Genomic DNA, 12,245 nt, shown 5'->3' with positions numbered 1-12,245 from the left:
GCCTAAACGATGATGCTGGTCGCTCAGAATAGCCTAATAGCTAGGAAGACAGAGCCTAGATTTTAAGTTAAACATCATAAACCAAGCAAGGCTGCTTTAAAACATTTTGGCAGTGTTTGCTCAGCAGCCACACACCCTGTAAATCAAGCCCGCAGCTGGAGACCCCTCCGTCCTCCCCTTGGCAGGCCTTATCCAGCAATGGCTGCATGGCCTTTCCGAGTGGGCATTATAACACGGGCACGTGCGCTCCTGCTTCTGGCGGGCAGCATGGATTCTAATTCTGCACCCTCACACGGCTGGACCCTGGCTGAGCTGGCCACTCTGGCACACGGCACTTCCCCTCAGGTTTCTCCTCCACAAGCTGCGGCATCGCCCCGGCATGTAGCCAGATGGCCGTGCTGGGCAGCCGGGTCAGGGAGGGCACGTCTCTTACATTTGGCCCAGTGCCCTCGGCCGGCCAGAGCCTGCTGTCTTCAGGCCCAGGCCAGAGCGCAGCAGTATTGCCCAACGGGAAACCTGCCTTGGATGCGGACAAAACAGGGGCTGACACACGTTTTGCCTAGGGCCTTTTGACTGTGAGGGCTTTCTGAGATGGGTGTCTGGGACGAAATACCCAGCAGCAGAGGCCTGCCATCTACTCTCACTTTGTGGCGAGAAGTCTTCAGCCTCTTCTCCACACAGCCAGCCCTGCCCTCCTGGCTCATCAAAGTGAGGCAAGTCCCTGGGAGCCCAGGGGCAGCTGAGGGGACTTGCTCCTCCTGTCCAGGAGGGGGAGGTGGGAGGAGGGAGAGGGGAAGGACCCAGCCATGGCGGCACTGCCTGTGGACACGGTGGGAAATGCCGGGACTCCTGTGCTGAGGTGCGAGCCAGGGCTTCCCACGACCTCTTTACTATGGTGTCTTCTCACCGACTCCCCAGCAATATCCTTCCCAGGGTAAAGTTTTGGAGGAGCGTGTCGCAGACGTCCTGGGTGAGCAGGTCTTCAGGTGGATAGTGGAAGAGCACGGGGCGGGGAGTGCGGTGCCTGCTGCCAGGCAGGGCCCAGGGGACTCACCGCACAGGAAGGCCACGGTGCGGAGGGTCTGCTGCATGAGGATCTGGGTGACCGGGGAGAGGTTGTGGTGGGTGTAGTGCGACATCACGATGCCCGAGAACAGGATGGCCATGATGCCTGGGGAGGGCGAGAGGCAGCGCGCAGAGGCCTGAGCAGACACCACACCTGCCACCCCGCGCGCGTCACAGGTGTGACCCCTGCACGGACGGGACGCTCCCACAAGTGCCGGAGCCTGGAGCAGGAGGGGTTTAAGAAGAAAGGGAGCCGGGTGCTGGTGGCTCACGCCCGAAATCCCAACTACTCAGGAGGGTGAGGTCTGAGAAGTGCAGCTCAAAGCTAGCCCAGGCAGGAAAGTCCCTGAGATTCTTGTTTTTTTTTTGTCAGTCCTGGGGCTTGAACTCAGGCCTGAGCACCGTCCCTGGCTGCTTCTTCTTTTTTGCTCAAGGCTAGCACTCTACCACTTGAGCTACAGCGCCACTTCCAGCTTTTTCTATATATGTGGCTGAGGAATCGAACCCAGGGCTTCATGTATACAAGGCGAGCACTTTACCACTAGGCCAAATTCCCAGCCCAAGTCCTTGAGATTCTTATCTCCAATCAACTACTCAGAAAAAGCCAGAAGTAGTGCTGTGGCTTAAGTGGTAGAGTTGTAGCTCTCAGCAAAAGATGCTCAGTGACAGCACCTGGGCCCTGGGTTCAAGACCAAACACCAGCAATAAATAAATAAAAAGGAGACTGAGAGAATCATGGTTCAAGGTTACTCCAAGCAAAAAGACCTTATATCAACAACTAAGCCAGTCATAGTGGTCCAGCTGCAATCCCAGATACGTGGGACACATAAGTGGGAGGATCTCAGTCCAACACTGGCACTGGGCAAAAAAGAGCAAGAGCTTTTTTTCTTTGTTGTTCTGTTCTGCTTTCGCGGGTCCTGGGCACTGTCCCTGAGTGCAGCGCAGTGTCTGGCAGTGGCACAAGAGTCTCCATTCCATGTAGGGAACTTGAGATATTTTTTAAAAAAATCAAATAGGATACCCAAATGTACAAGCTGAAAGTCAAATTGTAGAAGCCACGTTTTACCTCACTTCTCTCGTTCTGGCGCAATGGCCTGACTGGCTAACTTGGCATTAATCACAGAATGACTCACACACCGGCTGTTCAGCTATCTGTACACGCCAAGGCTTACAAAACCAGCAGGGCTGCAGGTGCCTGCCGCCTGTGTGCCAGAGGACTCGCGGGCCGGAAAGAGCACATTTCTGCTCACTCAGCCCCAGAGACTCCAGCAACGCTTCCTGCCAGATGCACGTGACTGGAGGGACGGAGGGACTGGGGGGGGGGGGTCACGGGGAGGAGAGCCGTTCACGTGCTCTTAGAGCGCCAAGCGGGCTCCGGCGGGCACAGGTTCCTCGAGGAAACCCCTGTGGGAGTGACCTCCCGTGCTGCTCAGGCTCCCCAGCCACGGAGCCGCCGCACACAGGCTCTACCACCAAAAGGCGACAGCAGGGCAAGGACACGGCTCGGGTGGCGCGCATGCCCAGCACGTGCCAGGGTGAGGCCGTGGGGTGGAGCCCCAGCGCTGCAAAGCAAAACCACAAAAAGAAAACACCCAGCTGGCCTGGAAGCCAACTCCACCCGCGGGCAGGGAGTCTGCGGCGCTCACCGGCCCTGGCTTCTGGGCCTTCACCAGTCCTGACCCTGCTGTAAAGTCAGCCCAAGCGGAGCCATGCGGTTGCCACAAAAAATGCCCCCATCCCCCCGGGAGGGGCTGGAGGAGTGGCCCTGCCCACGGGCCCTCAGCTCTCAGCCTTGGCGCTCATCAGCAGGGGGCAGAGTTGGCAAAGGGGGAGTTTGGCAAAATGAGTCCAGTACACTGCCGTCCCACAATAAGGGATACAGAGAGGGCACAGACATGACAGGAGACCCAAAGGGAGATCCTGTCAATAAAATGTCACTAGTAAGAACACAGATGTGGGCTGGGAATGGGGCTTAGTGCTTGTCTAGCACGCAGGAAGCCTTGGGTTCCATTCCTCAGTACCACATAAACAGAAAAGGCTGTGGCTCAAGTGGTAGGGTGCTAGCTTTGAGCACACAGAAGCTCAGGGACAGAGCCCCAGGCCTTGAGTTCAAGCCCCAGGACCAGCAAAAACAAACAAAAAAACCACAGATGTGGCCAAGTGCTCGTGGCTCACGCCTATAATCCTAGCTACTCAGGAAGCTGAGACCCGAGGATCACAGTTCCAGGCCAGCCCAGGCAGCAAAGTCTGTGAGACTTTGATCTCCAATTAACCACCAGAAAAGTGGAAGTGGTGCTGTGGCTCAAAGTGGCAGAGTACCTTGAGTAAAAGAGATAAGGGATAACATGCAGGCCCTAAGTTCAAGCTCCAGGAATGGCACAAAAGCAAAAAAAAAAGTAAAGCCAGGTGTAACCGTGTCCACTGAACCCCACCATGCTAACACGGCGTGACCTTGTGTGATGTAATCTCACTCCGCTGAGTCTTCTCACCAGCAAAGGAAGGATCTTCCCAGTGCCTCTGCCTCTGGGGGCCGAAGACACCCCAACCCCCACCTCTCTGAGCAGGCCGGTCAGGCCGCAGCCACGGCTTGTCCTGGGCTCGCCGTCACGTACCTGACAGTGAGATCCCCTCTGCCAGGCCGTAGGGCAGGTAGGCAAAGATGATCATCATGCCGAACTCCAGGGAGGGTGTTTTCCTCAGGTCAATGTGCTTCAGCACGTGAAGGCCGTCAAGGAAAAGGGACAGAGGGGCGCTGGATGGGGCATACAGACCAGCCGCAGCGCTGCCTTCCAGCAAACAAGGAGTAGAGAAGATGTGGAGCAAGCCAGGGGCGAGATGAAACCTGTCGTTACGGAATTTCTTCCCTGTGAACACAGGGCTGTTACAAAAACGGCATGTGCTTGGGGAATAACATCAGCTGAGCGAACTTCTTGACAAATGAAGATGTGGCGGTCTGGGGGCACCGTGGAGGACGGCACCCCCCGGGCCCCTGCCTGCCCCTCCTCCACCAGTGGCCTCGCCACTGTCTTTCCAGCAGGGTCACCACCACGGGAGGAGTCGGTGCCCATGCAGACCCTGCCCACAGACCACACCCAGGCTTCAAGCCCCCAAGCACTGGGCCACACTGAAGCAAAAGCCAAGTATGGAGGGAAATGCTCAACTGGGAGAAGCCGTCTCCTTTGCCATGCTGGGTACCGGTACAACGGGAGAAGCTGCCAGCTGACTACTGAGTCGGCTTTCGGCTCAACGACCAAGGACGGATGGGAAATATAGAGGATGGCAGAGAAACAGGCCTGGAGCCAGAGGGAGCTTCCGGTCCTGAGATCGCAGCTCAGGCGCCTGCACAAAGGGCCTGGAGCCTCTTTCTACCTCATCCTGGTGAACTTTCCCCAGCAACCAAGGCCAGAGAAACAACAAAATCAGCGTCAATAGCTTCACAGAGCTTTACTCTCAAGGCCCACATAAACACATGATCAAGATGGTTTCCATTTCATATTTTCAAAGAAAATTAGCTTTCAGTTTTCTGAATATGGCAAGTGGAGCAGTATAGCAGGAAGGAAAGCCCTGTGGCCACAAGTACAGTTCTCTGGAAGGGAGGAGCCCTGGCCAAAGTCATTCCTGAAACCTCCAGTGTGGTATCCTACATTTCCTGTGTTAAAGCTAAACATCCCTGAGCTGAGTTCTCTCCAACTAAGACTCAGCATAGAGATGTTCCTTGCACTTGTCGCCTGAAGGGATGGGAGGAAAGCGGGAGGGAACGGTGAAGGATGAGTCATCCCGCCCCAGGCTCCTCATATAAAAAGGATATTAATGCAGAAATTAAGCCAGTGAGAGTGCCAAGGGCCGCAGAGCCAAAGAACATTTTGAGGAAGTAGCCGAGGGCTTGTAAAAACGTTTGCCACCCACTGACATCTGACATATTTTTTCTTGTTAAACCTTCAGCTGTGCTAGGAAATAAAAAGAAAATACAAGTTCTAACGTTATAGGCAGTTTTAGAAATTAACTTAGAACCTCCCTTCTTGCTCCTCCATTCCCTCAGAGGTGAGGGCGAGGCCGCTGCCCCAGGACCTGGGGGGGGGGGAGGACCTTGAGGCACTGCGCTGTGCTTCGGGGGAAGAAGAGTCCACATCACAGGGTGCAGGAGAAGTGGCGTGTGGCTGAGGGAGGAGGGCAGGGGGCCCACGCTCGTACGGCACAGTGGGCAGTGCCCGGCGCAGGCACTAAAGCCCAGGAAGGGGATCTGGTGGGAGTGGGAGGAGGGGGGCAGCGGCGGGAGAGAGCAGGCAGCAAGCTGGTCCACCCAGAGGGCCAGGGGTGGCTGCGGGAATCTGCCAGGAAAACCTGACATGAAGACTTTGGCAAGAATTCAGGTGGGAACGGAGCGGCTGTTCACACTGAGGGAGGGTGGTGATATGAGGGGTGAGCTCACGAGGTTCTTGAGCCGCCAGGCAGGTACTCTACTGCTCAAGCCCCCCACCCCTCAGCCCCTAAACAACTCCATTTTGAGTGTAAGTGCTGACACAGAATGACTATGTTTTCCTTATACACGGAAACAAGTGCCATCAGCCACACACCAGGAGGCACAAACTGATAAGAACTTACTTGCTGCAATAAACAATTACACCTGCAAACAGACCAGATTGTATCAGAAACCCCAGAAGCAAAATGAGACCTCTTCCCGCTGCGCTTTCGAGATGGAGAGGTGGCAGGCTCACTGAGACCGTCAGCAGATCACTTGTCCACGTGAACGGCCAAAGCAAACGCTGCTGTCCCCAAACTCAGCTTGAGCAGTTTCTCCTGCCTGCGAGCGAGCAAGACTTCCTCTGCCTCCACGCCAGCTCTCTGCCCAGACCTTGCACACAGCCCTCTGAACTCTGCAGACCCCTTAGCCGTTCTGTAACAGAGACATTGCTATTGGGTGACTATACTGAGTGACCTGAGAGTTAATACTGGCAATAAGACTGGAATAAAAGAATCTGGTTCTGCCAGGTATCAGTGGCTCACACCTGTAATCCTAGCTATAATCTAACTCAGGAGACTGAGATCTGAGGATTGAGGCTTGAAGCCATTCTGGGCAGAAAGGTCTTTTAGACTCTTATCTCCAATTAACGACACAAAAGCCAGAAGTGGAGCTGTGGCTCAAGTGGTAGGGCACTAGCCTTGAGCAAAAAAAAAACAACCCAGGGACAGAACCTGGACCCTGAGTTCGAGCCCCAGGACCAGCACACACACACAAAAAGAATTTGTATTGCTCATGGTGATCTAGTGAACTCAATACTTGGCAAACTAATGCCAATGACAGTCACACAGCTTGCGGATTTGTTGTTCAATAAATTCCGATGTAAAAGACAGAAGCATACTCTAATGTCTCCAACATAGCTTGCTCACATATTGCAAAAAGCATGTGTGTCTAGACTCTTCTGAATACACATCGGCCCACAGCCCACCTGGGAGGCCACCAGTGGGGACAACTGGGGCTGTCTCTGGGAAAGTGGCGTGGAAGGCCATGACTGGCCAGGTCCCCACACGGACTGCTGACTACGTGCACGTGCAACCTCCTCCCTGCCAGCCACAGGCAGGCTCGGGCTGCTGCTTTCCTGCCATACAGAGGCAGCTGACATCTTACCTATGCTTCTGAACTCCACACAAACAAAAGCTGATGTCAGGCTCTTCTTGGCCTGGTAATTCCCAGGATGTTATTGTTCAGTGTATTTCTGTTTTCATGGTGCTGTTGTCTGAACTCAGAGCCTTGTGCTCACTAACCTACAGGCTACTTCTCCTGCTCAGGCTTCTCATTCCTCAAAGCTTACCACCATGCTGCTTCGGCATGAAAGCTGCAGATGCCAGAGCATCTACAGCAAATAACACAAGAACAAGTTGCCATAGGAACAAATGAAAGCTAAAAGTAATTTAAAGCTAAGGAAAATATAGATTTTAAAAGGATTTTTTTTTTGGGGGGGGGGGTAGTCTAGGGGCTTGGACTCAGGGCCTGAGCACTGTCTCTGGCTTCTCTTTGCTCAAGGTTGGCACTCTACCACTTGAGCCACAGCGCTTATGGTCTTTTTCTGTGTATGTGGTGCTGAGGAATCGAACCCAGGGCTTCATGCATGCTAGGCAAGTACTCCTCCACTGAGCCACATTTCCAGTTGCTGCTCTGCTCTCTATTGGTTACTTTTAGGTTTCCTCTGTTTCCAGGACCACTGGAGTGCACCACGACACCCAGCTTTCCCTGAACCCTGACACAGTCTTATGTCACAGCTGGCTTGCTTGGGCAGAGATGGAGAAAGGCAGCAGTGAGCCCATCCCCCAGAGGCTGGGCCACCAACCACGTAGGCCACTGGGCGGAAACCTGAGCCTTTGCTCCCACACTTACTTGGTTAGAACAATGGAGACTGCGTCGTTGAGAATGCTTTCTCCGAACACCAGCATGTTGAGCACAGGGTCCACATGCAGTGCATTGAAAATCGCAATGGTGGCCACTGGGTCCACAGCAGATATCAGGGAGCCAAATGCAAAGCTGGAAGCAAAGAAAAGGCAGGGCAGGGCCTGTAAGGCGTGTTGCTTGGTCCCCAAGGTAAAGCATGCAGTCGACAACTCCTGACACAACATAGGTATGCACTGTAGCTAGTGCCAACAGAAGATGGTGTATGCTCCCACTGACAGCAAAGGCTGACTGCAGGAGCTGCTAGAACAGCCTGGTTTTCCACCAGCAGCACTGAGACTTTACTCTGACCGTTGATGGATGGAAGACTTTGGCTGAAGTACTTCACACACTGCCCAGACTTCTTAGACAGAGCAGACTAACAAATGGGCTGCGGACCTGCTAGTCCTGACCTCTGCTGCCACCTGCCACAGGCTGTACGGTGTCACCCGTGACCAATTCCAGCTTCCATTCGACCTCTAAGAAAGTGCCAAAACCAGCAGGAGCTCCAGCAGCTCCAGGCCATGCGAAGCTCTCAGCCCTAATGCTGGCACAGCAGTCAAAAACAGAAGGCCTGCAAGTTCACTGACAAAGGGGACATGACCAGTGCCAGAGACGTCTCCTCAATCCCTCTGTGACCCATGAGGCCCATGGGCAACCCAGGCCTCCAATTCAGAGAAAGGTTAGACATGGCCCTTCTGCCACACGGGGTAAACACAGCTTCGGGGCCAGGCACTGTACTGGAGTCACCAGCCAGGGGCTACACCTTGCCCAGGGCAGGAAGTGGGTCTTGCCACACTGAGCAGCTCAGGGGAAGAGAGCTGCCGGCAGGAAGCACCTACTGCTTGGCCAGCCACATTGCTCTCTCGGATCAGTCATGGGCCCCAGGCTTCCACAGCAGCTCCCTCGCAGTGACTAACGTGAGCCTGCGGATGCCAGGCTGAGGACCCCCGAGCCCACCCGAGGGGACCCCATGCGTGAGAGCTCCAGGGAGTTTCCTGCTCTGGGTGTCTCCTCAGGATCTGTGCAGACCACAGGCCAATACACCTGCAGGAGGGAGGGCAGTCTGTCAGAAAGTGGAGGGACGATCACTCCCCTGCCAGCGGTAGAAGGTCCTGTTTGGTTCCCGTGGTCCACTGCCACCCAGACCCAGAGCGGGCCTCTCCTCGCCTTTATCCTCGCCCATGGCACCCAGAACAACATCACAAGGGACCGTGAGGGAGGAGGACACGGCAGTGGGTGGAAGCTGGGGCGGGCTGTGTGCTACGGGCCAGCTGTGCGCTGTGAGGTGCCTCCTCGGGCAGCACCCCATCTCTGGTCTTGGGAACCTCACACACTTTGTTAACACCGATGTCACAGTGGGTTCCAGGTGTGAGCCTGGGGCCCACGCGTGGACAGTGAAGACCATCAGCAATGCTGGACCGGGTCATTCGGGGCCGTTGACCCTGGTCAGGGAAGACCGTGTGAGGGAGGAGAGCCTGGGCCATCAGAGCTGCTTCGTGGGGTGAGAGCGAGGCTGAGACCCAGTAAATGGAAAGGCTCTCAGCACTGGGCCTTGAGGGTGTCCTACCAGAGCCCCCATCCTGGGGACACTTCACCCTACACACCATGAAACGGTCTTTTGCATAAACTGGCTTGTGTTCGGTGTGAGCACAGAAAGCAGTGACGTGCTTCGGCATAGCTGCTGTGGAACCGCAAGCACCAGAGCTGATGCTTGGGGTGGGGGCGGACAGGGGACGGTGGTGCCGGAACAAACAGAGCGGAGCAGTGACCGCTGCGGTGGGCGGCGCACAGCCCTCCACACAGCACCTCACCTCACCGTGTTCCCTGAGACCTCCCCTCCGTGGAAACCACACCGCCTCCCACGTGGCAAGTGTAACAGGGGTGAGACTTTGGTGTCCAGCTTTCAGTTGAATTTTTATGGTTTTTGTTTTGTGCTGACACTAGGGGGCTTGAACACAGGACCCAAGTATTGTCCCCTAGCTTTCTGGCTCAAGGCTGGTGCTCTACCACTTGAGCAACATCTCTACTTCCAGCTTTTTGGCAGCTAATTGGAGATAAGAATCTCAAGGACTTTCCTGGCTGGGCTGGTTCTTCAAACTGTGATCCCCAAATTTCATCCTTCTGAGTAGCTAGGATTATAGTATGAGCCACTGGTTCCCAATAGCTTGGGGGGGGGGAGTGTGTGTGGGAGAGAGAGTGTGTGTGTGTGTGTGTGTGTGTGTGTGTGTGTCTGTCTGTCTGTCTGTCCTGAGCATTTTTCTTCAAAGCTAGCTTCCTACAAAGTGACAACATGAGCACAACTCCACTTCTGGCTCTTTAATTGGAGATAAGGATCTTACAGGTTTTCCTGCTCAGGCTGTTCTCTTGAGTAGCTAGGATTACATGTGTGAGCCACCAGCACCTGGCCTATGCTTTTAGTTTTTTAAACCTTTACTAAAGCTAGACCACATGTCCATGTGGCAATTAGAGAGAGGGGCATGGCCACCCTTCAGCAGCGGTAGAGGCCTGTGGCCACGGCCCCACCTTCCTTTTATTAAAGACTCTGCCGCCCTGAGGCTGTGAATGTGTAGTCTAAAGCAGTCCCCACCCGCAGGACAGTCTCCGCACCCGCAGGACAGTGTCCGCACGAGGCCAGAGAAACACTGCCTGGCTCTGTCCCATTTGTGTAAGTGCAATTTCACAAAAACATAGCCAGCAGCATCTGCATCCATAGCCCACTGTCCCCCAAACAGGTTGCGGTATGTATGCTGCAACACTTTCCTGTACTTTTGATGGGTTGCAGACATTTCTTGCCACTTGCAGGCTATCTAGAAATACCAAGCACCAATTCTGCTTTGTCTCTAGCTCCACGGGGACAGCAATGCCACATTGGCTACTTGTTTATATGTCAGAACTTTCTTATAAAAACAGCTCCCAAATTCATGTCTCAGGCAGAGGATGGGGAAAGGTGTGGTAGGAGTGGGATCAGACTTGTTATCAGAAGAGTATTTCCCAGGAAGAGAGTTCTAAGATTCTAGTCCCACAGTGCCAGGCTGCAGCTAAAGACTGAAGCACTCGGCAGAACATGGTGGAACATGCTGTAATCAAAGTGTTGGGGGGGTGGCGGGGAGTAGAGGTCAGAGGAAGGAAGACAGAGTTACAGGTCATTCTGGGCTACACAGGGAGACCTTGTCAGGCCTGTGGTTCCTGTCTGTAATCTTAGCCACTCAGGAGGCTGAGATCCGGAAGTTTGGAGTTGGAAGCCAGCCTGGGGAGAAATGTCCCTGAGATTCCATCTCTAAAATGACTAGCACAAAGCCTGCTCAGGTAGTGGAGTACCAGTCCAGCAAGCAAGCGGAGCAAGCAAGAGGCCCTAAGTTCATACCCCAGTACCAGACAAGAGAAAAAAAGACTAAATCTCTGGCTACCCCACACGGAGGACAGAGACCTAACATGCAGCCATACCACCAGGTCACAGCTGGTGCTGAGAAGGGACAGAGGAACGCCAGCAAGCTGGAACCTGCTCAGGGAGGGCACACTTGGTTTGGGTCCTTTTTCAGACCTAGAGCTGGCATCTGGACCCTCAGCTTCCTAGGATGCTTCTTGCTAAGTAAGCCAATTAAGAAAATGTTTGGACTAAATCCTGGAGGGAAGCTGACTTCCAGTGCTCACAGGGGTGCTGTCAGGTCAGGAGGCCATCTACCACAAAGCCCTACCTCCTAATGCTCTCCCTGCCCGAGTGAGCACCCACTCACACTCCCACTCCACCAAGCAGCCCACTTTCCATGGTGGTTAGAGAGAAGACTGCAGAATCAGTTGTGGCTGACTCCCAGCAATAATCAACGGACTAGGGTACAGTATGTGTGGTGTGTGTACATGGGTGAGGAGCTGTTCAACAATTTCAATAAGCTGTGCTCTGACTAGGGGCTTCCACACTCCTCAACAGAATGTTATTCACTTCAGAGACAAAGTAATTCAGAATAGACCATACATTAGAACGCGGCAAGCAAGGGGACAGAGGAAGGCCACACCCAGGAAACAATGTGAGAAAAACACCCCAGCCTAAACAGCAGTTGCAAGGGTTACAGTGTGAAGGATTTACCTGTCTGTCATGTTGAGTTTAGAGATTACATCAGCCTGTAAAATAAAACACACAAACACACAGACACAAAAAATACCCCTGGAGAACAGCCAAGAAGGTTAAAATGTCTGTTAGTGCTTTATTAACAACTAATAAGGACATTAATCTTCAATCCCAAAGTGGAAAACTGAAGAAAGCTCACACGTTCTAGTAAGAGGTGCATGGCATCACCTCACAGCCCAGGTGTGGGAAGGAAGGCCAAAGCTGCGGCTTCCTTCTCTACAGTGCACACCCTCTGCGGCGAGAGAGAAGCTGAGCACTGAACAGATCTGTCCGGGAGCCGTGGAGGCAGCAGGGGGGTGAATGCCAGCTGGAATGGCTCTGGCCATCAAAAGAACAACATGGCCGCCAAACTAAGAGCTCTGCTCATCACTGGGTGTCTGACCTCGGCTTGGCCTTCAGCACAGGGGAGGCCAACACTCTGCGACTGAACACCCAGGAAAAGAAGTGGGCTGTGCAGGGACATGCAGGATGCGAATCTAGACACTGCCTTCCTTCCTTGGTTTAGCCCAAGCTAAGGCAAATTAACCCTCAGCAGAACACACAGCACCCACCGCTGTGAAATCGTTTCCTACGGTGGAAAATCCAGAGCTATGAATTCCACAGTGCACGGCTGAGAGTTGAGCAGCCAGATTC

The 12,245-nt window shown here is 54.0% G+C and overlaps 1 protein-coding gene across 3 annotated transcripts in view; it reads right to left on the bottom strand.

Annotated features, from left to right (window-relative positions):
* Window positions 1-12,245, bottom strand: part of Slc9a8 (solute carrier family 9 member A8) — a 46,905-nt gene that overhangs the window by 7,967 nt on the left and 26,693 nt on the right. For all 3 annotated transcript variants that reach the window (XM_048349610.1, XM_048349609.1, XM_048349611.1), the window contains 5 exons: window positions 11,571-11,605; window positions 7,439-7,582; window positions 4,874-5,012; window positions 3,678-3,783; window positions 1,055-1,171 (listed from right to left, as the gene is read on the bottom strand). In XM_048349610.1, coding sequence (XP_048205567.1) covers window positions 1,055-1,171; window positions 3,678-3,783; window positions 4,874-5,012; window positions 7,439-7,582; window positions 11,571-11,605 — 541 coding nt within the window. The remainder of the gene's footprint in view (window positions 1-1,054; window positions 1,172-3,677; window positions 3,784-4,873; window positions 5,013-7,438; window positions 7,583-11,570; window positions 11,606-12,245) is intronic.

The sequence above is a fragment of the Perognathus longimembris genome, chromosome 6 (genome assembly GCF_023159225.1).
Source record: "Perognathus longimembris pacificus isolate PPM17 chromosome 6, ASM2315922v1, whole genome shotgun sequence".
In the NCBI taxonomy this organism is placed as follows: domain Eukaryota; kingdom Metazoa; phylum Chordata; class Mammalia; order Rodentia; family Heteromyidae; genus Perognathus; species Perognathus longimembris.
Note: the sequence above shows the minus strand (reverse complement) of the source record. Positions and strands in the feature narration are given on the sequence as shown.